The sequence below is a fragment of the Podarcis tiliguerta genome (assembly GCF_965153285.1).
Source record: "Podarcis tiliguerta genome assembly, chromosome: 9".
Taxonomy (NCBI): Eukaryota; Metazoa; Chordata; class Lepidosauria; order Squamata; family Lacertidae; genus Podarcis; species Podarcis tiliguerta.
In genome coordinates this window covers 53,362,383-53,387,479 of record NC_139542.1, presented here as the reverse complement: position 1 = coordinate 53,387,479, position 25,097 = coordinate 53,362,383, and the positions used below count along the sequence as shown (strand labels likewise).

The 25,097-nt window shown below is 42.0% G+C and overlaps 2 protein-coding genes across 9 annotated transcripts in view; both read left to right on the top strand.

Annotated features, from left to right (window-relative positions):
- Positions 1–25,097, top strand: part of LONRF1 (LON peptidase N-terminal domain and ring finger 1) — a 213,769-nt gene that overhangs the window by 76,942 nt on the left and 111,730 nt on the right. The window lies entirely within an intron of this gene.
- Positions 2,029–24,861, top strand: AASDH (aminoadipate-semialdehyde dehydrogenase). 8 transcript variants are annotated; one of them, XM_083458082.1, is made up of 16 exons: positions 2,029–2,144; positions 2,872–3,053; positions 3,566–3,817; positions 7,284–7,404; positions 8,245–8,555; positions 11,387–11,579; positions 12,432–12,673; positions 13,330–13,436; positions 14,330–14,502; positions 15,832–16,024; positions 16,980–17,095; positions 18,226–18,988; positions 19,953–20,116; positions 20,991–21,116; positions 21,844–21,975; positions 23,683–24,861. In XM_083458082.1, exons 3-16 carry the CDS (start codon positions 3,588–3,590, stop codon positions 24,079–24,081), a joined length of 3,270 nt encoding a protein of 1,089 aa, XP_083314208.1. In that variant the 5' UTR covers positions 2,029–2,144; positions 2,872–3,053; positions 3,566–3,587; the 3' UTR covers positions 24,082–24,861. The 8 variants fall into 8 exon arrangements, 7 of the variants coding, with proteins under 7 accessions (XP_083314208.1, XP_083314206.1, XP_083314209.1 ...); XM_083458080.1 differs by having other exon boundaries at positions 2,108–2,502; positions 2,872–3,073; XR_014515341.1 differs by lacking the exon at positions 2,029–2,144 and adding an exon at positions 2,159–2,502 and having other exon boundaries at positions 19,984–20,116; positions 23,735–24,861.

Here is a 25,097-nt window from a genome sequence, read left to right as displayed (position 1 = left end):
TTTTATGTCTGACAAATACAGTGGTACCTCGGGTTAAGTACTTAATTTGTTCCGGAGGTCCGTTCTTAACCTGAAACTTCTTAACCTGAAGCATCACTTTAGCTAATGGGGCCTGCTGCTGCCGCCGCGCCGCCGGAGCCCAATTTCTGTTCTTATCCTGAATCAAAGTTCTTAACCTGAAGAACTATTTCTGGGTTAGCGTAGTGTGTAACCTGAAGCGTATGTAACATGAGATACCACTGTACTCCTGTTGGACGTAGAATTCACTTTGCAATACACTTGCTTAATTTCAGTGAGGCTTAACTGAGCAGACATGTATGGGATTGCACTTCACAAGAAACGCAAGTAAACTCCTAAATATGCCTACTAAGAAATAAGCTCCACTGAATTCCATGGGGTTTACTCCCTGACCCTGTTAAGTTTATAGGACTGCAGTCAATACTGGTTAAAGGTACTATAGAAGACTGTTAACAAGAGACCTTTTAAGCTTCTAGCCCACGTGAAAAACAATACCACTTCAATTCTATATCTTTTCAAGAATGTGGAGTAAGGTGGAAATATATTAAGCGGACTAGGAAATGGGATGAGTGCTCACTGGAAGGACAGATCGTGAAGCTGAGGCTCCAATACTTTGGCCACCTCATAAGAAGAGAAGACTCCCTGGAAAAGACCCTGATGTTGGGAAAGATGGAGGGCACAAGGAGAAGGGGACGACAGAGGACGAGATGGTTGGATAGTGTCTTCGAAGCTACAAACATGAGTCTGACCAAACTGTGGGAGGCAGTGGAAGACAGAAGTGCCTGGCGTGCTCTGGTCCATGGGGTCACGAAGAGTCGGATACGACTAAACAACAACAAAGGAAATGGGAAAACAAGGATTCAAATCCCCACTCAAGTCATAAAGCTCCCTGGGTGATTTTGAGGATTGTTGTGAGGCTCAAATGGGGAAGTGAATGCCACCTTCTGGTCCTTGGAGAAAAGGTGGAATATGAAGGACGACCATCCAACCTCTGCTTAAAAACCTCCCAAGGATCAAGCACAAGATCAGTGATAGGGGGTGGGGATGGAGACAGCAAAAAAGCAAAGGACTGGGGTCCCAGCAGAAGTCCGAATCCGTTCTTGATTTGTGGGTGGGGAGGCAGGAGAAGGGGGCTGCCCAAGATGCATAATCCCACAGGAGAAGCGAAAGGGTGTGTTTGCTCTGACCCAAGCAGGAGAGCTAAAATTCGTAAATGTCTTCAACGAGACTGACCATCGGGGCGCTCCCTCTCTCGGTAAAAAGAAAGCTGCTAAGTTTATGCTCCTTGCTGCTTCTGATGCAACAGGGGGAAGCAGCAGGACAAACGTTACATAGGAAGACAGCAATGCCAACTCTTCCGCCCAGAGCGGTTCGCACGCTCGCAAAGAATTACTCCAGACACCACTTATTTAATCGTTTATTTATTACACCGCTTGATTAAAAAAAAACCCAAAAGAACCCGAACTGGTGTACAAAAATATAAAGCAATAAAATACGTACGAGAAAAAATTCACAGCCGTACTTTAGTACAATGTACGCAGTTAAAATGCTTCAACAGATCAAAATTTCCTTTGCTATTTGGGTAGGCTTGTCTAAACAAACATTTACTTATTTTTTTGCGGGCGCCGAAAAAGATGCAGCCCAGGCGCCCGCTTGATCTCAATCAGACGTGCAATCAGCCTCGAAAACAAGCGGGAACCCCGCATTCCGAAGCTTCGGCCGGCGCACAAAGTATCCGGGTATCCTAGGGCGGGGAGGGGGCGGGGAAGCGGGCGATGAGTGACGGCTTCTCGGTAAGATCAGAAGAAGCACCCGCCTTTGCAACCCACGCCCTTCCTCAGAACAGTATGGCGTCACGCCCTCCCAGCCGCCGGGAAGGTGCGCGCCTCCACCCAATCAAAATGCGGCCTTCCCCCTCAACCAATCGCGGGACGCCGCCGCTGCGGAAGAATTCCAGTTCCGGCCTCGAGGACAGAAACTGCCCTATGGGAGGGGGGGAAATTGACCAATCGCGGCAGGGCCTGTTAAGTACGGGGCGGGGCAGAGTAACCCTTTCGCGAGCTCAGTTCTTGTAGTTCGGCGACCGAGCGATTGCAGAGGGCGGGGCGGGAAAGAGGAAGGAGCAGGTGGGTGCGCGCGCAGTTGCCATAGGAACGAAAGAGCAAATCGAGGGCCGGCCAAGCCGTGTTACAGGCCGCATAATAAACGGTTCCGCGACGGCTTAGCGTTCACTCTGCGGCTGCCATCTTGTATTAAACGGGTGGTTGTGAAGGCGGCTCTTTCGTTTTCTGAACGCTGCCGTTTCGCCGTGAGTAATAGGGAGAGGGAGCCTCCTGTAGGTCGAAGTTGTGCAGCCCCCCTCTCTCCCTTCTTGAGAAGGAAGTGGGTGTGCTTTATAATCATAGAATTGCGGCGTTGGAAGGAACCACGGGGGTCAGTTAAACCAACCCTCTGCAACGCGGGACTCGAACCCATGACCTAGGAGTAAGAGTCTCATGCTGCTATTGAGCTATCTCCCATGTTTTGTTTCTCTTTTTTAAACGACCAAACAAACTTGTGACTATTACAGTGGTACCTCAGGTTAAGTAGGTCCGTTCTTAACCTGAAACTGTTCTTAACCTGAAGCACCACTTTAGCTAATGGGGCCTCCTGCTGCTGCCGCGCCACCAGAGCACGATTTCTGTTCTCACCCTGAAGCAAAGTTCTTAACCCGAGGTACTGTTTTTGGGTTAGCGGAGTCTGTAACCTGAAGCGTATGTAACCTGAAGTGTCTGTAACCCGAGGTACCACAGTATTTGATGTATGGCTGCTAAAACGTCTGGTGGTTACATGTTTTCCTGTTCTTTTTGACAGCTGCAGTTTCTTAGGAAGACACTACAATATTGTAAAACCTGTGAGATGGCCATGCCCACTGTTGTCATGTACACACACCCCTTTGAAGAATTTACCAGGAGGAAATGCATCCTTGGCCTGAAAAACTTTCCCTACCACTGACATAATAGGATTGGACCAGCTGTCTCCAAACAAGTATCCAGGTGAAAGCATTTTGCAGCAGGTGAAACATCGGGCAGCCACACATGGAGTGTTGGGCCTTTTACCCACAGCACCTCCTTGACTGAATTAGTTGTTAATTTACATGGGGATTCCTTCCTTGGATTAAAAATGTGCCCCAGGTTGGAATAGGTTGAAGAATATTAGTTTAGGGTTTCATTTAAAATACCCTAGATAAGCAGAGAGAAATATTTGTATATGTGTTTGTGAAAATGCTTATTTCTCTCTTTTAAAATTATGATATACCTTTCATGTTTTCTCCTTACTTGGAAGAATAGATCATATTTAAAGCATCTCAGTTGTTCATTCAGAGTGGCAAAAATGTTGGAAGTGGAATTGGGATAATCATCAGAATTGATAAATGGGTATTATGTATATTTGGTGAAACAGACATGCCTCCACATTCTTTCAAATTTATATTGAGAGTATGCTGTGTTTTACAAGGTGTTTTTTTAAAAAAATAAAAAATATTTAATTATTATTTCCTCATTTACAGGTATGCAGTATAAATATTGGCAATGACTCTTCACGAGATTGTTCAGACTGCAGCCAGTTTATATCCTGAGAGAAGAGCAGTATGCTTTGATGAATGCATCAATAAGGTTCCAGTTATCTACACTTACAAAACAGTTATTAACCTAGCCACAGAACTTACCGATTTCCTGAAGAAACATTGTAATTTCACCGAAGGATTTGAAATAGGCCTCTACTGCTACCCAGGAATAAATCTGCCTTCTTGGATTATAGGGTATTATTTCTATACATTGTTAATATATAAGTATAGCATGAGTACAGAATGTTATATACTCTATAGTGTATATAGAATATTTTACAGTCACCGCATTAAGCCAGCTTAGTTTTTAAAACAATTGTCTGTTTGCATTACAGTGGGCTGGTGCACAGGATAAACTATGGTTTAAAGGTAAACGTGCAGTGGCTGGTGGCCAGGATAAAATCTTGTACACTTCGCTTATAATTTGTTAGTCTTTAAGGTGCTATATGACACTTCCTTGTTTTTTCATCAAGAGATTAACACAGAAATCCTGTAAATGCTTACTCAGAAGAATGTCCCATTGAATTCAGTGGGTCTTACTCTTAGAAAAGTGCTTACAGGATTTCACTTGAACCAAATCTCCACACCAGTTTAAGATTTGTTTTGTTCAGTAACTTAAGCCACTAGATGGAGTGATGAGCACACTGATGAACCAAACCCATTTGTCTTTAAAAATAATGGGCTTTTGTTACTTCAGGTTCCTTTGCTCACCTAAAACTGCTATTAATTTGGTGGGACAGGATCCAAAAGGATGCACCCAAGGCCTTGGACATACAATAGAATTCTGTACCCCACCCCCTGTTATGAACAGTTACCTCCCCTACAACATTTGAAATTTTTCGGTTTCAATATTAGCTTGCTGAATCATATGGATGAAGCTGCCCACAAAACAGAAGATTAGAGCCTCAGTATTATTGGTATCCATGCGTAATCAGTTATAAAAGTGTGAAATTGAAGCAGTTGTAGACAATGAGCTGTATTGGATTAAGTGATGCTCAGAGCCGTTTAGACCAATGGATTTAAGTCATGACTAACTTAAATCTGTTGGTTTCAGTGGGTTAACGCAGATTATGACTTAGTTGGGTGCAACCAACTTTTTATGTGAATCAGGACAGTAGTACCTTTAGGTATGAATTCCTTTGGAGAATTGTCTTAAGTAACATGTTCTCAATTTCTTTAAGTGAAAGAAAAAGTTGCAGTTTGCTCCAATGCATCTAGGGTGGGGTGGCTGGGTGTGCAAGCAGATAGTGACATGCACATCCCTTGTCAGGTTAGTGTGTGTGCTACACAGTTTATTGCACGTACACTAGTTTTGCATGTACTGTATTTTTCGCCCTATAGGACGCACTTTTTCCCCTCCAAAAATGAAGGGGAAATCTGGGTGCGTCCTATGGGGCGAATGCAGGTGCACACCGACCCCTCTCGCTCTCCAGGCTTCAGGAAGACATCCGCAGCCTGCTTCCCGGAGCGTCGGGCACCCTGAAAGCAGAGCGCCCGGCACTTCGGAACACATCCGCAGCCTGGGCAGCCCTGCGGGAGTTCCCCGCAGGGCTCCCCACGCTGCGGATAGCAGCCTGGCACGAGGGGCGCCCTGAAGCAGAGCGCCCCTCGCGCCGGGCAGACATCTGCAGTGTGGGGAGCCCTCCAGGAGTTCCCCGCAGGGCTCCCCATGCTGTGGATAGCAGCCTGCCGCCCGGCAGGCGGAGCGCCCTGAAGCAGAGCGCCCCGTGTGCCAGACAGACATCCGCAGCGTAGGGAGCCCTGCAAGAGTTCCCCGCAGGGCTCCCCAAGCTGCGGATAGCAGCCCGGCGCGCTGGGCACCCTGAAGCAGAGCACCCCGCACGCCGGACAGACATCTGCAGCGTGGGGAGCCCTGCAGGAGTTCCCCGCAGGGCTCCCAACGCTGCGGATAGCAGCCTGCCGCCAGGTGGGCGGGGCACCCTGAAGCAGAGCGCCCCTTGCGCCGGGCAGACATCGGCCAGTCCCACAAGCTTAGGGGACAGTAGGGAGGCGCAGTGCCGCCATCCCGCTGTTCCTCGACCTGGTTCGGTTTCCCTGACCTGCTTTTGGGGGGGAAATAAAGGAAAAAAAATTTTCCTTTATTTTCCCCCAAAAAAACTAGGTGCGTCCTATGGGGCGGAGCGTCCTGTGGGACGAAAAATACGGTACATTTCCAGGCTGAATCCAGCTTTTGGGGTTGAATGCACAGTTCCCCTCACTGTCTTTGGAACCAAAAGTACAGCTCATAACACTTGCTTAGAGATGGAGGGAAAATAAATTGAATCCAGCCCACACTCTCCTCTTCCCACCAGATATCAGGTTGACATTATCAGTATTGATTGGCAGGTAGTAATGCTCACTTCTGGATTTGAAGCATGGAATGTTAAACTAAGATGCTAGGATGATGTAACATAACTGGAGTAGTCTAGCTAGTTCGTTTTTCACTTGTCAGCAATTGACGCTAGCTTTTTAAAAAATTAATCATTGAGTAGGGTTTTTGGGAAATTCTATTTTGAAACACGGGTATATAGGAGATGGCTGAAATAATGATAGGTTATATTTATATACCTAGTTGATGTCTTGTTACTAGGTAAGCGATTGATGCAGTTTGCATGCTAATCTCACAATAAATGAAAATAGAATTATAATGTGTTTGGCATTTATGAGTCTAATCCACATTTCCTCCTCCAAATGCATGCACCCATTGAGTTATTTATTGATAATGGCTTTCTGCCTTTAGGTCAATTGCAAAAATCTTAGAAAAATCTGACATTTGTGATTTATGATGTATGTCATTCATTTTCACTTTGCCTGACAGAAAAGATCTGTGGAAATTTCCAAGTAGATTTCCTTACTCCTTTGGGGCAGGGGTTCTGTTCTGGGCCCCCCCCCCCATGTTGGCAGAACCCACGCAAAGCGTTCTACCCCACTCCTGTTCCACCATTTTAGTGATATTTTAGGGTAACTTCAGTGTTCAGCGCTGTATGCAATCGCACGCCAATTGAGCACACGTCAGTTGGTCATTGCCTGTACAATAAACTAAAGCCTGTGTCATATACGTACTTCCTATGCAAAGATGTGCACACCCTATTCACAAAGGTTATGTGTGTTCAGGGGGAAATCTAACACATGGAGCAGTTCCTGAAGGTCACACTAGACATGAATAAATGCATGGAGGAGCTACTAATTATGTCAGAGTTTCTTGGTTATTTAATAGTGCAGGAGGGGGGTTTTATTTGGCCCATGATACATGGTGGGGGGAAGTTTTGGTTTGTATTCATTGGGAGATCCCCCCCCCTTTGCTAATTGCAGCACGGGGGAGAGATCAGTTATGGAAGTAAGGGAAAAACTTTGACTCGCCGTGCTGTCCAGATAAAAATGATGAGTTTGTGCAATTTTTTAAACAAATACATCTGTATTTTTAAACAAATACATCTGATGTAATTAGCAGTAATGCATTTGGCATCACATGTAGTTGGCCCTAAAAGTAATTGTTTCATTACGTTAGTAAACTCCGAATGCCATAACATCTAGCAAAAAAACTATTTTTAATGTAAACCTGTGAATATGTAGATTTTTCTGTTTGGGTTGCTGAGATTTTTTGCTAGAGTGTTTGCTAGAATTTAGAATGCTTGCTAAATTAAGTATTTTGTTTTGCTAGAATTCTCCAAGTGCCAGCTGCCTATTCCCCTATTGATCCAGATGCCCCTCCAAACTTGTCTGCATATTTCATGGAAAAGTGTAACTTCCAATATGTCCTTGTGGAGAAAGACAGAGTTGATGTAAGTGCAAAAGCTGTCAACATGTTTTAATTTGGATATTAAAATGAGACTTTGAATTACACCTCACCTTTCATTTATCAAACATACAGCTTAATATTGCATGATTTCTATCATCCTGCTGAGTTCAGTGGGATGTACTCCTAAGTAAGAGTCTATGGGATACTGCTGGCATCAACTTGGATGACTTGCAAAGAGAATAAGACTATCAGTGACTACTAGTCTTAGTATACCTTGTGTTGTCGGTTGCATGCTTCTTTACACCAGTTTCTGGGAAAACTCTTTGTACAAGTGGGAAGACTACAGTTATGCTGAGTTCCTTCTGATGGGCTTCCTATAGGCACCTGGCTGGGCACTGTGAGAACAGAATTCTGGCCTAATTGGGTCTTTGGTCTGATCCCGCAAGGTGTTTAGGTTCTTATTGCAGTTGAATGCTTATTTGCTTAGTTTTAAAACCCAGTCACCGTCATTTTTATATGTAAACTTTGCATAATATATACACATTAATTTGTACATCTGTTTAGAAAATGAAAATTTGCCTATCCAGGATGGAAAGAATCAACAAAATTCAAAACCTTATTAAACTAGTATACCTGGAAGTAAATTCCATTGAACTCACTGGGCTGTAGCAAACTCCTGGTTTGTCTACTTGTTGTGGAGTAGTTCTTAGGGTGCACCCTTAGGGTTAAAATGTCTCATTCCTTTCAAGTCAGATTAGGTATCCCAAATTTCTTATTACTTTAGAAAGGTTTTTATTTGTCATAGGAGTACACTATAGAGAAAAGAACAACAGTATTTGCACACGAGTATTATTCAGTTAAAACCATTCTTTCTCTCTTTCAGAAATTCACAGTAGCACATGGGCATTTGTTCTGCCATAATTCCTTTGAAATACCAAAAATTGGTTTGATTCTTTTCCAGAGGAAGGGCAGTAATATTGAACATTTAAACAATAACAATGAAAGTTATGCCGTGCCAAGTGGCTTAGAGGCACAAGCCTTGGACCAGCTTGAGACAAAACCATTCAAAGACCTGCTGGATGTCAGACAGCAGCACTCCATAGCATATATTTTACATACATCTGGAACAACAGGGATCCCTAAAATTGTCAGGGTACCTCATAAATGTATACTGCCAAATATTCTTCATCTTCGGTAAGTGCTTTTCCCCAAAAAACCTTTCATAGATTTTTAAAAATAAAGGTGAGTAGCTAGAGGCCAGTTTATTTATTTATTTGCTTTCATTTATAGCCTGTCTTTTTCACAGGATCAAAGTCAGCATACCTGATGACTTTCTGCCATAGCTGTCACCAAATTTTGCTTGTCGTAAATATTCAGAATTCAGAACTTGTATCAGAATAACACCATGTTTTTTGCCTGACTTCATTTAACTCTAGGTTTGTTTTTTAAATGAGTTTGGTGGTAATTTTTGCTCTGATAGCATGCTTGTAATTAATATTTAACATTGTCAGGGTGGTGAAAGTTTGGCATATTTTGAACATACAGTATACCTATATATGCATACTGAATAGAAAGTGCCACTGAGTTCAGTGGGTCTTACTGTCAAGGAATTGGCTGTGGAATTGCAATATAAGTGACAGATGTCAAAATGTACATCTGTACAAACATAATGGCCCAGTTCACACTTAGACTAAACCGCAGTTTATGTGGAAGACCCTCCATGAATTCTAATGACCTGTTGGGCTCACTCCACCCCCCCCCCCCCATCTCTCACAGCAAGAAGGAGAGAACTTAATTTTGCTATCAAAGAATCTCTGCTTAGCAAGTATTAACCAGGGATTTGGTTTAAAACAAGCAGTAGTTGTTAAGCAAGTAAACTTCAAACCATGGATAATGAAATGGGCTTTTTTCAGTAACCATTATAGTTTTAAGTAAAAATCCTTCGTTCATATGTAATGTGACGCCAAATTCTTTAAAAGTGAAACAAAATACTGTAGACCTCCTCCTCCTCATTGCACAGGGAAAGGTGGGAGTGGATGAGCCTGATGATTTGATCAGGCTCATGGAAACTCATCTACATAGCACTAAACCATAGTTAAGTGTTATATGCAAACCTCAGCCATTGATTTATTTGTGATGGCATGGTATGCTTGAACATTGCAAGAGTAAAACTACTGTACTTCAACTTCATACGCCTTGCAACAAATGTTGAGTTTCAGATCTGATGTCTCTTTTGAGTACAGATTTTCCCAGGAGAACCCTGTGTCTGCTGTTGGTTGATTTCCCAGTCCCCTTCAGCTTGACAAGGCTGTTAGAGAAATTCGTAATAAATGAAATATGAGCTCCCACAGGAATATGGACCTCTTTTTAAAAAAAATGAATTGTGCAGAAATTGTTAGGAAGATTCCTTGTTCTTCTTTTTGTGGGCTTGTGTTTTTTACTTCCTTGATCAGCAGATGTGTTGGGGGGAAGAGACAACTGAAGATCCCAAATAATACAGGTGTATCACCCAAGCAATGCAGATACTTCCTAGACTGGTGTCTCTTGGGGCTGGTTCACACAATATTCATCACTTTATCCCACCAAGATTTAATACTACAAGCAGAATTCCATCACCTCTAATGCTGTGCTTTTGAAAGTAGTTGGCTGTAATCAAGTGTAAAAAAACCAAACCAAACCAAGTGATGGATGGGTGAAACATCCCCTGGAAAACTGGGAATTTTTTTGGTACAGTATTTCAGCTAGTTATTTAACTGCATCTGCAATTTGCAGAGTAAGAAGTAAATATCTATTGTTGTTTTTGAAGATAGATAATCTTGGCATGTTGCTTTCATATTCATCACAACCTAGCTTTTAATTTTTTTTTCTAATTGTCTTTAAAACTTTTATCTTTCTCCTCACCAACAGAATTTTTGTTTTTCAAGAGCTTTGTTGTAATTCCAGTTGATTGTTTGGATGCACTGCTTTCATAACAGAAATAATAAACCATATGTTTCTTATGGGTGAATTAAGCCATTAAGCCATTTTGAGTTCTTAAAAAAAAGCAAAAAGCACAGGCAGCCTTGAAGAAACACTTTAGTTTTTGTATTCTCTTTTTCATTTCAGTTTATTTCCTAACATGGTACTCATTATTTTTCTTCCTTATCTGCTTGACCTGGTTTTTATTTTGGACCATTAAGAACATTTTGGATGTAATCCAGCAATGTTAGGTGCTTTTAGGTTTCATTTATTTTTCTCCCAAATACATGGAATTTGAAAGCGCCTGGCTTTGGCTGGACTGTACCCTACAGCAGTCGATTGCGCCCTGCCTTTTGTGATAGCAGCAATTTAGGATCTGCCACAATCACATAGAAAGTGGGAGCACAGAACACTCCCCGTGGCCACAGATTTGCTTTACCTGCCCACAGCCCCTCTCCCAGACACTTTTCCCCAAATGAGTGCTCTGATATCAGATGCGACTATGACTAAGGGGGAAAATCTTGGGGGGGGGAGTAACTACAAGGAGACAAGCTATTGGTGGGACAGGAAGAATTTGACTACAGTCACCCACCATGTCCCTTTTAAATTAACCTCATTCTGTGCTGGGTTTGTTTAATTTTACAACATTTTATTCTGCTTTGGGATTTTCCTGTAATTAAAGTAAAATCAATTGCAAACCTTCCAGTTTCATGTTGAGTTTTTTTTAAAAAAGAAGCCTAGGAAACATTCTAGGTTATAGAAAATAATTATTCAAGCTTGACAGATTTTAAACAAATATATATCCTGTCAGAGCTCGAGAACAAGAAGGCCTAAGGGAGAGAGAAAACTGGACCCACAGAATAATTGAATATTCCAGGTGGAGGAAATGAAAGTGGGTAGGAGGCAGTCAAGCATTTTCAACTTGTCATGCCCTCTTATATTGGTGGGAGGGGGTTTCATCTCCATTGTTAGATATGGGGGGTGCGGTCTATCTGTGAAATTGCTAGTTTTGGATTCCAAAATGCATGCGATGGTTGAAGAGGTATTTGTGTGTCTTTTTTCTTTAGAGATGTATTTAAGGTCACACCAGATGATACAGTGTTTATGGCCTCTCCCCTGACATTTGATCCATCTGTAATTGAGCTGTTCATTGCTCTGGCAAGTGGGGCTTCCCTGCTTATAGTTCCTAACCTGATTAAAATGATGCCACAGGAGTTGTCTGAGGTTCTTTTTCGGCACCACAGAGTGTCTGTATTACAGGTAAGATATGAGAAGTGCTAACTGTTTGCTCTGAATGCTGCTTCTGCACAGCACTGGAATACAATGATGATCAATCAGTACAGTCATTTGGCTTCTGTGCATTTTTAAATCTCTCACTGAAAATGTGCAGTGACTGTGAAAAATGAGACTGACATGTTAAGGATCATTAGGAAAAGGATGGGGTGGGGGTGGGGGGGAATGTGCTGTGTTTGTTTTTCCAAGTGTAGCTTCTGTCAGTGTTCCACTTGAGCTTTAGACTCAGTTGACCTGCTTTTATTAAATGATTAAAAAAATAAAAATAACCCGCATGTTGCTTCCAAGTAAATATTTTGGATTTGAGCTATATGTGTACTTAGGATATGTGCAACCTTTGTTTACAGCTTCTTAAAATTTGGACATTGACTCATAGAATGGTCACTGAGTAATTTCTGTTTGCAGAGTTTCTGCTTAGGGTTGTCTCAGAGAGAAAATAGGCTACTTAGCCATGGCTTGTCTACCAGCAGTGAACATCATGAGACGGTGTCCAGATCTTGAGAACCTAGTCTGTATGGCCATAGTCCTTAACTAGCAGAACCAGTAATGGGTTCTCAGCCACACAACTGATCCTGCCGATTTCTCTTTTCATCCAATGTTAATAGTTTCCAAGCAGCACAAAATACGTAGAAAGTTACAGTGCTGACATTCTCGATTTTGAATTTGTGGTACAGAGGGGCCCTAAGTCTGCTGCAGTCTAAATTCTGTCCAAGGGGTTCTAGCTGCCTGTTTCTGCTGTATAGGGTAGTACAAGTAACAGAAATAGATTTTGATGGTTGGCAGATATTTATCTGGAAACTTATTTTCTATAATGCATAGGCTACACCCACACTTCTGCGCAGATTTGGAGTTCAGCGCATTAAATCAACAGTGTTGTCTGCTGATACGTCCTTGCGAATCTTAGCTCTCGGTGGAGAAGCATTTCCTGGACTGAATGTGCTAAGAAGCTGGAGAGGACAGGGAAACAAAACACACGTGTTTAATATCTATGGTATTACAGAAGTTTCCTGCTGGGCCACATGCTACAAGGTTCCCGAGGAGGTTTTTAGTTCTGATCACCGGTAGGAAATGTCATTCTGTTTTGCTGCCTGCATGCACACTTTGGTTGATGAATAAATGATAAAAAGCTTAGTAGTACAAATCCTCTGTAGATGGAATGATCTTAGTGGATTTCTGTGGGTGTTTGATATGAGAGAGAATTTCAAAGGCAGACCCTTAACATTTGGATAAAATGACCTTAAAGAAGTAGTCACGTTTTGAATAGTACTTGTGTTGCATTTTTAATTTTAAGAAATAATTCACATGAGCTGAAGCATCTGTCAGAAATGGTGGTTGGCGTATTTCTTTTTCCAGAGATGCTTTCTAACATCTACATGATGTTTGGGCTGAGATGTCATCAACATGCAGATGAGACACATTTTTGCAGCACTTTCCCACCTAATCACAGGGAGGCAGTGGAAAATCTGAACAGATGTCTGGGGGCTAGATTGCGGTACATGACAATTAATAAGTTGAAAATTGAACCAGACAAGTGCCTCAGGTTGGGAAATATGCAACTCTGACTGGTAGTCCGGGACAGAGTTGCATTCCTCCAAGAGGGCCAAGTATTTAGTTTGGGAGTACTCCTGGATTCTTCACTTTCGATGTTATATTTTAGAACTTCTCTCCCTGTCTCCTACTCCTACATTACTTTTCCCTTTTTTCTCCATGGTTTTAGATTTGATTCCCTTGTACCACTGGGAACCCCACTGTCTGGAACAATAGTTGAAGTCAAAGATGCTAATGGTTCTGCCGTTCTAGAAGGTGAAGGTCAAGTGTTCATAGGTGATTTTCTATCTAATATTTTTAATTATAGAGTTTACTACCTGAAGATGTGGTGAATGCCATGGGCTTAAATGGTTCTTTAAAAGGATTAGACAAATCTATCAACAGTTGCTGGTCATGATAGCTACTTTGAACCTCCAGGTTCAAAGACACTATGATGGGGAGTGAGCAAGCAGGCTGTTCCCATCATGCGCTGTACCCTGCTGGATCAAACCAGAGGCACATCTCGATAAGCATTCAGTTCTCACCATGGGAAATATGACCAGTTGCCTATGGGAAGCCATAAATAGCACTCTCCTGTAAAAATGTTTCTGACTTCTTTGAGGCATTCTGTTGACCAGTACTATAAACAAGATGCTGGACTAGGTGGACTTTTCCTCTGATCCAGCAGGGCTTTTATTTTATTATTAACTGTGTTTAGAACTTCTGGCAACAACCCTGTGATTTTATTTACTGGTGACTTGAAGCCTTTGAATAACATAGATAGTGGTGCTTGGAAGCAGATCGGCATTCGTTTTGAAAATAGTTTTTTGTCTGAACCAGCATGTTATCTCCTGTTCTTGTTAGGTGGGCATAACATACTGGCACATCCAAATTAAAATGTGGTATTTTTGGTTGTCATTCTCCTAAGAGAACTTTTTAATGACAGCATCAGCCAAATTTTAAATAATCAGGCAGGATGTTGCTTTTCGTATCCATTCTAGTTACCTAGTGTAAATGTTTCAGATTTTTAGTATTTGATTTTTTAAGAAAACTGTGCCTTCCCCCAGCTGGATGGCATATCTGTTGCTTTCTTTTTCTTTTTTCTTTTGTTACCTGCTCTTTAGCCATTTTTCTGGCTCTTGATGTCTGCTTGTGGACCACTTTGGTCTGCATGATCTTTTTTTGAACAGGAGGTGAGGAACGTGTCTGCTTTCTTGATGATGAAGTAACACTACCTAAGGGCACAATGAGAGCAACTGGAGACTTTGTAAGAGTAAAGGATACCGAAATGTTATTCTTGGGGCGGAAGGACAATCAAATTAAACGTCATGGCAAGCGCCTCAGTATTGAATATGTACAGCAGGTAATGTAATAAATAACTATCCAAGTTCTTAGGTAGACTGAGAAAGCCTGGTCATGATCTTTGTCCTGTTGATCTCAAGTCTGGAGTACTGCAATGAACTCTACATAGGGCTACCCTTGAAGACTGTCCGAAATAGGCAACTGGAGCAGCAAGATGGTTGTACAAGATGGAATCGTGACATATTTCCTGGGGATTAGTTCTTTTTCATGGTCTTTCCCCAGTTCGTAATTCATGTGGACACACTGGACAGCAAAAAGGGGCAAGAGACTTGATTGAAAGGGTTCTCTCTAGACAAAAGGGTCCCCCAAGATACGCAAGAAAATCCTGCCTTAAAAAACGTAGACCCCATTCCCATACCAACTCTGGCGGGGAATGAGGGCTGCACATGCATACTACCTTTATTCTGCCTTTGAATGTTGATAACAGAGAGTAACATACAGGCACAAACCCTCTGATGGCCATGGCATTGAAGAGGAGCAAGCAGTCTGCTTTCAGAAGGTGGTACATGGCCTTGGAGCTGGCTTCATAGATACCCCACTGAAGACTTGCTGCTTGAGCCCTGTGCTTCTTGTGTTATTAGTGGGAAGGCTGTTGTCTTTGTCTTCTCTACTCACCCCTCTCTAATTTTTTGTACATCCGTATTTGTACTTTTCTGAAATAGTATTGAGTATTCAGTAACTCTTATTTGATTGCTATTGATTCAATACCTTCTTTTCACGGTGTAGAATATTGTTGTACAGAAAATGCCCAATGGAAGATGCATTTGGAAGCTCTAAAATTATTCTCTCTGCTTAATAGTGGCCTAGACTCCCCCCCCCCCCCCGAAGATAGTTATTTCAGTCATACTGGAAAAATCAAACAATACTCAAAGCCAACAGTATTTATTTACTTTCCATTCACATCATGTGATAGGAATTTATGATATGACTATCTCATGATTAAAATATTTGTATTCATTGCCAGCGTTGTTCTCTCCCCACCTCCCCTGCCTTTCTCTGTAGCTGACAAATAGCTACCTTTCCAGCATTCTGTGTAAGTGGAATATTTATAGACTCCTACACGAATAGAAGTTCAATAAAAAGTGCTTATACGTCTCTCATTGTCTAGGTCCAGCAGTGCAATAACATCCACCCAGCTTTTCAAATTACATATTCTGCTCATTCTTCAGTGCAATAATTTTTATGGTCACTAAATTAGATTTGAATTATAAAATGAAGAAAGAGTTGAGGAAAATAGAAGCATCTGATTTACTTCCTTATATGTTGCTTGTAGTTGTAGTTTTCTGTAATTGTTGCTAGATTAAGCCAGAGTAATCAATTTATTTTTCAGATTGCGGAAGGCTACTGTCAAGCAGAAACATGTGCTGTGATATGGTATCAACTGGAAAAATTAATTCTGTTTGTTGTGCCCAAAGGCAATTTAAAAAAAAGAGACATTTTAAAAAAACTCCAGGAACGTCTTCCTAGCCATGCAGTCCCAGATGAGGTTTTGCTGATTGACACTTTACCATTCACATCACATGGTAAGATAAATTATGTTTAAATAAATGTCCTTAATAATTTATATTAAGCACTCTTCCATTTTAAAAATCAGCTCAAATTGAAAGTATATTATTTAAAAACGCATGCAGGACCGATGCAGTGCAAACATCCATGCATACCAAGTTTTGAAAGTCTGGAAAAAACACACACACAAAGGTCTAAACATGACAGCAACGATTACATAGAAATCTCACTTGTCAAGTCTCCTTGGGGAGTCTGTCCTATAATTGCAGTGTAACTTTGCAAGCAGTATACATATATGTTGTATTTAAGTGTTGTGTAGAAGCCAAATGTGTCCAATTCTTTAGTGAATCTCAGCAAAAGCAGAGCCATTCTCAGAGCTTTACTTTTCCTTTTTCTTGGAGCAACAGACATGCAAGAAACAGTTTTGACGCTCTCAGAACTGGTTTGCCACACAGATTGAAGGACAAGCTCTATGTAAAGCTTCACTAAACGCATAGAGCTAGCCTGAATTGTGATGGATGGTCACCTATGCATACATAGACATCTCCTGAAGCCTCCCCATCATCACCACCCCACTCCTCCATCAGGCATGGGTTGCATTAGGAAAAAAACTCCTGTGGCCATGAATGTGATATTTTTTTCCTAATGCTTATTGTCATGCTGGGAGGTGTGAGTTGAGGATTTGTTTACCAAGATCATAACTGAGGTTGGAAGACTTAAACCTCCAGCAATGCTGTGCTTCCAGTGACTTCCATCCCCCTTGCATTGCTTCTGAAATTTTATTTTAAAAATACACACAGCACGATTGCTAATGTAGGTAACATAATGTGTACTTCGTCCTTGAGGTCTGCGTTGTAGTAAAATAGATGTGCATGCCTATTTGTACCTAATGAAACTTCGAGCCTTAGCAAATATGTTGAAATCCTTACCTTTCATATAATTTTTTTAAAAAACCTTTTCTTTTGTACAAAGGCAAAATGGATGTGTCTGAGCTGAGCAGGATTTACGGCAGCCATTTGAACTCTAGAAGGTGTGACAGTAAGCTGAAGGAGAATGAATTGTGGGAGAGATTGCAGCATTTATGGAAGGTAGTGTTTTAAGCTGCATCTGTATCATAGCAATTGAGTTTCCATACATGTTAGGAATGCGAGAGAGGAATATAGTCTAAATATTTTTTGGCATGTGCAGCATATACTACAAATCCCTACATTAATTTGGTGTTTTACTACAGCTTTGCAATCATTACGGTATATGGAAACAATTATCCCGCTCCCCGACTCACCCTCATGGAAGGCTTAAATTTTGGTAAACAAATGTAGCAAACAGATTGGTTTGCTGCCATCTAATCTATCAAAACTTTCAGAAAACCATTTCCTAAACTAAAAGAACTATATCAGTACTTGCCAACTGGGAGTAAATGGAGCATGGATATGGATATATATATATATATATATATATATATATATATATATATAGCCATTATGTAGTGTTTCCTAATATATTTAGGTTCTAATTTTTATGAACTGGAGTTGCATACAGATGAGCATAATTTTTACCCTGTGTTTCTTAAGATGTGTACACACAGTTTGATTATATTGTTCTGTTCCAGCAGATGCCCCTGGCTAAGTTAAGACCCCAGACCCAGGTTCTTGGCGTAAAGTGAACACAGAGAAAGGGTTTCCTTATTTCAGTGTAAGAGAAAGGGGGCAATAACAATTGCTTCCTTTTCCTTTAGTCCCAACAAGTTTTGCTCTGTTTTATAGAAAAAAATCTGGAGTGAGCCCAAGATTTTGGGTTGTATCCAATGTTATTCATACTGAAATTAGTGGGGAGAACTTAATTGGATAATCAACTTTAGTTTGACTGGCCAGCTACTTTGATCATTGTTTTGTACTCTTTTTATATTGTTTTATGCTTTATTGTTGTAGACCACCTTAATATTGTAGTATATAAAAGGCAATATAAACACTTTTATTAAAATAGAATAAAAAGGACTTCATTCCTACGTGTGCAACCTTTCAGGGGCAATGTGCCAGTACTGAACAAAACAAAACAGAAGTGGGCAGAACCATTGGTACAAAATGCTGCCTTCCAGTTGTGCAAAAGCCAAAGGTTTCTATGCATGCAGCCATGCCGCTCCATCAAGGCAAGCAAAGAGGCATTATCAAAGTCAAAAATGTGTGCATTACATGTTTTGCTTCTTCCTTTCACCCCCTAGGCTGTTCTGAATTTCCCAGATGAATCCACAAGCATTTTAAAAGAGTCACGGTTTTTGCACAGTGGCGGGGATTCCTTAAAATCATTACAGTTCCATGATGAAATTGAACATATGGTAGGCAAGCCTGTCCCTGGCCTCCTGGAGATTATTCTCAGTAGATCCATCGAAGAGGTCTACAGACATATCTTAAAAACTGTTTTCCCAAGCGAAAACCTGAAATTAAGCTGTAACAATGCTGTAAAAAGAAAGCTGAGTGAAAGCAGCAGAGAGGAGCCCAGTAAAAAGTATGTGCAGCTAAAACCTGAAAGATCCCCAGTAGTTGAATCAAATATTGTTGGATTTACTGCCGTGACCCGAGGAAACCGGTTGTTGTCTATGGGTGACCCCTTGAAGAACCACAGTAATACAGAGCAAGCAGGAGAGAGCGAAGTTTTGCCGAGTGTGCGGGATAAAACAATTGTCAGCAGTGCAACTATGGCAGAAGATGATTCTATACTAAACATTCCTGTACATGAGAATCTTGGGCAAACGGCTGAAAAGTTAATGTTGCATCTCAGATGGAAGTCAGACCTGGGCAAATGTGTGGATGCATCTCCACTAGTTGTCACCGAAAAATTATCTGCCTTTGTGTATATTGGATCACATTCTCACGTGATTCAAGCAATTGACCTATATTCAGGGAAAGTCAAGTGGGAGAGAAACCTTGCAGATCGCATTGAGTCATCCGCCTGCGTATCTAGGTGCGGAAACTTCCTTGTTGTTGGTACGTAGTTATCGCTTTTCTCTTTGCTTTGGCATTCTAAGCAAGGGGTGGCTAACCCTCAACCTGCAGGTCTTACCTGCTCGCCCAAGCAATTTTGTTCCTTTTCTCCCTCAAGGTCTTAGCCAATTTGGCAGTGGCAGAAACAAAACAAGAAAAGACATGGTGCTGGTTGATCATTTGATCAGCAGGGAGGGGGCAATTACAAACAGATCAGGTCAGGTGTCCTGTATATTTGTGTACAAGGCGGTGGTGTGGCTATACAGTGGTGCCTCGCAAGACGAAAAGAATCCGTTCCGTGAGTCTCTTCGTCTAGCGGTTTTTTCGTCTTGCGAAGCAACCCTATTAGCGGATTAGCGCTATTAGCGGTTTAGCGGCTATTAGCGGCTATTAAAGGCTTAAGGGATTAGCGGATTAGCTGCTAAAAGGCTATTAGCAGCTTAGTGCCTTAGAAAAAGGGGGTAGGGAGCAAAAAAAAATCGCAAGAGTCGCAAGACATTTTCGTCTTGCGAAGCAAGCCCATAGAGAAATTCGTCTTGCGAGGCATTCGTCTTGCGGGGCACCACTGTACCTACTTTTGGCTACACCCATCATTGGCCAAGAGTGAATAAGGTCCATGGGCCAAAAGAGTTTACCCACTGCTCTTCTAATCAAAACTTACAGTAACTGAACAACTAGTGATTTTGTAAGACCACTTCATAGTTCAGTAGCTGATTTAGTTCTTTTTATTTATTCTAATAAATAAATGTGGGGTGTACCATGGGCTAGTAGTTTTCTCAGCATATGAAAAGCAGTGCCCATCAACGGAGACCAGTTTATAAAGAATGCCACGTTTTGAATGGACTTCCTGTATTTGAATGAACGATAAGCATGTGAGGACTTCAAAAATTCAGTATTTTTGTGGACAGTTAAATAATTCAGTGCCTATCCAAATATATCTGCTTTCTGTGGCTGTGATTATTTGCAGGATGTTATAATGGGTTGGTATATGTCCTCAGAAGGAGTGATGGAGAAACACACTGGACATTTGCGACTGAGGATGCTGTGAAAAGTTCTCCAGCTGTGGATCCTTCCACAGGAGTAGTCTTCATTGGATCTCATGACCGTCATGTATACGCTTTAGATATTTATGTAAGTAGTCATGAATGTTTGGCCAATAAGAAATAGTGGTGCCTCGCAAGACGAAAAGAATCCGTTCCGTGAGTCTCTTCGTCTAGTGGTTTTTTCGTCTTGCGAAGCAAGCCCATTAGCGGATTAGCGCTATTAGCGGTTTAGCGGCTATTAAAGGCTTAAGGGATTAGCGGATTAGCTGCTAAAAGGCTATTAGCATCTTAGTACCTTAGAAAAAGGGGTTGGGGAGCGGAAAAAACCCCCCAGGAATCGCAAGACATTTTCGTCTTGCGAAGCAAGCCCATAGGGAAATTCGTCCTGCGAAGCACCTCCAAAATGGAAAACGCTTTCGTCTAGCGGGTTTTCCGCCTTGCGAGGCATTCGTCTTGCGGGGCACCACTGTAATGAAAATGCCTCCTATATCTAGTATCTATATAGCGCAAAACAAGTCCCTTTGATTTTAGTGGAGCTTCTAGGTAACTTAGAATTGCAGTCTTAACTCAAGTTAGTAAAATGTAGCTCAAGCTCCGTAAGAAACTGAAAGCTACAAACCGTCAGCTGTTACGGGCTTTTAAAAATCCCAGTTAGCTAGACCTGCTTTAAATGTGGTCAGCTTATTTGGTGCTTACAACCCTAACACTGCTGCTGAGTGTGTCTAATGCCGTTTATGAGGTAGAACTGTGAACCCCATATTTTTGTTCTGAATAGTAATAATGAACTGGTTGCAACTTTGGGTATAAGTATCATCCCAATTAAGCACAAAGATTCTTCCACAGTGGAACACATGCTAACACTGTACCAATTTGCAGAATTTTGAAACCGTGTATTGCACTTTAACATTTAGTTGAGGTAATGGAATCATTAACTTGCATTTGTCTTTCTGTTATGCTGACAGAGGAAAGCGTGTGTCTGGAAATTACACAGTGAAGCTGGAGCTGTATTTTCCTCTCCTCACCTAAATCTGTTACCACATCACCTGTATATTGCTACACTTGGAGGACTGCTGCTAGCTGTAAATCCAGTATGTAACTTTATTGCTGTTTATGGTCCAGAAATAATACAAATGGAGAATTAAGAACTCAGGGTGGGGAGAGGTAATAGTAGATGCAACAGTAGCTTGGGAGACAGTGAGATGAGAGAAATAACGCAGAGGAGCCTCCATACTGTTTTGATAATGCATGTTGTGTTAGCATACACTCACCACAAGAAACACCATCACAAACAGAACTTGTTTGGGAATCAAAAAGCTACTTTTTTGTTTAATTCCATTGGCTTAGTTCAGAACCATTTCCCTTCTTGTATAGTTAGGTGATTTGTAAGGTGGTGACAAGTTTAACTATGGCCAGTTTCTTCAGCAACATATATCTCTAGTACAGGAGAACCATCCCTAATTGCTTAACTTGATTGATGGCATTGCCTTGTTTCAGCTGTACGTTCTTCCCATTTTATGGCAGAATATGTACCTTGGGGCCTGTGAAGTAGGGAAACACGGAGAGCTGTGCTAGTTCACTTGTTACTGCATTTGTCACTTATACCTCATACTGTTAGTGACAAATTCCAAATGGATTGGAATTAGAAGTAATGAAGTATCTTCATTGTAGGAGCAGCTATTCAGATGCTAAAGGAAGAATGTTCTCTCATTTTCCCAGTATCAGATACTTCTATGTCTTTGGCCAGCTGCTTCATTTTCCCATTAGTTGAAGCCATGGGATGTACTAAAACCATACATTTCATGCATGCATTTTCAGGTTACGGGGAACGCAATCTGGAAGAGCTTTTGCGGAAAACCTATCTTCTCATCACCACATTGCAACAAGGACTGTGTATGTGTAGGATGTGTGGATGGAAATTTATATTGCTTTAGCCACTTTGGAGAAAAGGTAAGCACCTGTCTTTATTATCTTTTCTTGTTTTCAAAACTTGGATTAGAATTAACTCAATTCACACCTTTTAGCATCCATACTGGCCCAATGGAGCTTGTGTTATGTAAATCTGTTTTTCACAAGTAAGAAGAGTCACACTGGAGCAGAGAAAAGGTCTATCTAGTCCAGCATCCTGTTTCACACTGGGGCCAGGCATGTCTGCTATTGCCTTCATGTCATTTTTGCACCCGAGTGCATCACATTACTAAGGATTGGGAAGTTTTGGTCCACAAGCCAAATGTGGTCCACCGGTTACTTCCATAGAGCCCACAGCTGGTGCAGGTTATCACCACCATTGCAGCAGGTTCGGACAAATTCCTCCTTCAGGCAGTGGAGCCCCGTAGCATTTCTATCAGGAAGAACTTGATAGAGTGGGGATCATTGGAATGCCCTTGAAAGCACAATGCAGGCTAGCTTATAGCCTGCCTGATATGCATCTCCAAAGGTCTTCTCAAGTGGACTCCTGTCTGAGGCTGGAAGCCTTGGAAAGATGAGGTCAGCTGGGGGCCCTTGCTGGAAGCTGCTCCATACTTTTTCTTGAAAGTTGATGTATGCAGTATCTTCCAGATTGGAGTTGGAAAATTCCAGTAGGTTAGTGAGACAGGACTTACCTTTGCAGAAGCCACGTGATTATTCAAAACCCACAGTGCAGTCATATACATGTCTACTCAGAGGCAAGCCCCATTGAGTTCAGTGGGGCTTTCCCCAGGTAAATCTGTATAGGATTGCCCACTTGATAATGCTTTCTACCAGTTTACTAGAGCCGATAGTGGTAACCTAACTGGATTATCGTTTCAGTATCTTTCTAGTCCATAAGACTGTTCTGCTTTAACCTTTGATTTTAATACCCAAATACGTATTTATAAGCATAATTTATCTCAACATGTGCATTTTGATACTTCTTTGAGCCAAGGATTGTTATAAGTCTCTTTACATACATGTTGAGTTTTCTAGTCAGTTCAACACTTCCATCTCACCCAAAGTCCTTAAGTCCATCTAGGATTTACTATAAGGTCAAGTCCTAGTTCTTGGTTCCAAGACCAACTTGTTCTAGGACATCTAGAAATTTTGCCTTAGTCATGTCTGGAACATGCATCTACCCAGTTTGTGTGAGTTATCCATAGCTACAGCATTTCTTCCTTGATTTTGCTCTCAAGATCACTCTGGGCATTGTGCTTAGTGGGGTGAGAGGATGTCTCTACTACGATTTTATTTTATTTTTGTAGGTGGGGGGACTGCTTTTGCTATCAACTGCAGTTCTTGGGAGTATCTATCACTTTTGAGTTTTTTAGTTGGACTCTTGTGACTTCATCTTCAAGCCCTAATTCACACATGCATGTACTTGGAGGTGCTTCACTTTAGGTTTCAGTTGAGGACTTGGCAGCTGAATATATGCAAATATGTATGAGGTGATAAGAAAGCTCTGTGTACTTCTTGAGCTGTGATAGCTGCTTCAAGTGAAGCAGCTACTGAATATCTTAATGAATGCGCGTGGGTGAAATGAAAAAGGTGAGTCTGCTGGATTAGGCCTTAAATTGTATAATTTGCAAAGTTATTTGTGAGGAGGTACAAAGGCTGGCACTCATTTGTGGCAGCAGTAAAACATCTGGCTGACAGTAATAGAAATTTCAGTAACTTATTTACTTTCTCGATATTGTCACGCAGATATGGAAGTTTTCCAGCAATGGACCAATTTTTTCATCGCCATGTATTTCAGATTTTTCCAGCGATATATTTTTTGGATCCCATGACAACTTTACTTACTGCTGTAGTACAGAAGGTAATTTATTGTGGAAATTTGAAACAACATCAACTGTATATGCAATTCCATTTGTTTTCCATCATCCTGCCTTACAAGGTGAAACACTTCTGGCAGTGGCATCCACAGATGGCAAAATATGGATCTTGAATGCCAAGACTGGCTTGGTAGAAGGTGAAGAGAAGCTTCCAGGAGAAGTGTTCTCATCTCCTGTCGTATGGGGAACGACGATCATTGTAGGCTGTAGAAATAACTATATTTATTGCTTTGATTTATGTGTTTCTAAAACCAAATGTGGTGTCTAAAATTTCCCTTTTTGGGTATTTTTAATTTTGCTTGCTGGGTGGTGTTAGGTTTTCAACATCACAATGTACCATCAGCCAAGCACTGTGATCTGACGATACACCGTGATGTTGAAACAAGCCGCGTTGGCCCCACCCTGTGAGGTGTGGGGTAAAACTGCTGCAGCTCTCACTGCAGGAGCTGAGGAGCTTTCACCCCAATGCCTCATGGGCAGGGACACTGTTCAGCGAGTCCAATGTCTGCTGAGGGGCAGGCAGCCATATGCCCCTCAACAGAGAAGTTTAAGGGGGGGAACCCCACCCCCACCTCTGGCTTAGGTGAGGTGGGGGCTCTGTTACACTTGAGGAAGCCCGGCGAGCTACCTCTTTCTCCCAGGAGGTTGAGGCAACCCGCTCACCCCCCCCTCAAGTGTTATAGAGCCCCAACCCCACCACTGGCTTGCTACACTTCCCTGCTGAGCGGTGAGCAGCCACGCACCCCAGAACTTCAAAGAAGCCACCTGCCTGTGCAGGCAGCTGAGGGAGGAACAAATGTAGCTTGCTCCTCTGTCAGCAGTATGAGGGCCAGAGCGCAATGGCTGCTTCACCCAGTGGTGAAACGTCTGCTGCAGCTCGTTTCTCCCTTGCCCGCTGGTGACAGGGGGAGTCAGCAGTGGCAGTTTCACCCGCAATATACTGCCAGGTGAAGCGGCCACCGTGGTCTGTCCCTGGGCGATGTATCTATACATTGCCCAGGCCTAGTACAAAATAGAAAACCTTGCCTTCAGAGCAAAATCATCTATTACCGTATTTTTCACACCATAGGGCGCACCTAGTTTTGGGAGGTGGAAAACAAGAAAAAATTATTCTGAACCCCAGAAGCCAGAACAGCAAGAGGGAACTGGCTTCTGGGATACCGTGTGGCTGTTCTGGCTTCTGGGGTAACCGCGCCAAGCCTCTTCAGGGCAGCGGGATGAAGGCTCCCCCTGCCCAAAGAGACTGCGCAGGGCTAAAGCAGAGGCCAGGACAGGCGCGTCGCT

Bases quoted from the DNA above. Each gene is read 5' to 3' on its own strand.
- AASDH (XM_083458082.1), top strand. From the start codon at position 3,588: ATGACTCTTCACGAGATTGTTCAGACTGCAGCCAGTTTATATCCTGAG. The intron at 7,405-8,244 runs GTAAGTGCAAAA...TCTCTCTTTCAG, and splicing joins TGGAGAAAGACAGAGTTGAT to AAATTCACAGTAGCACATGG. The intron at 21,976-23,682 runs GTAAGCACCTGT...ATTGTCACGCAG, and splicing joins TTAGCCACTTTGGAGAAAAG to ATATGGAAGTTTTCCAGCAA.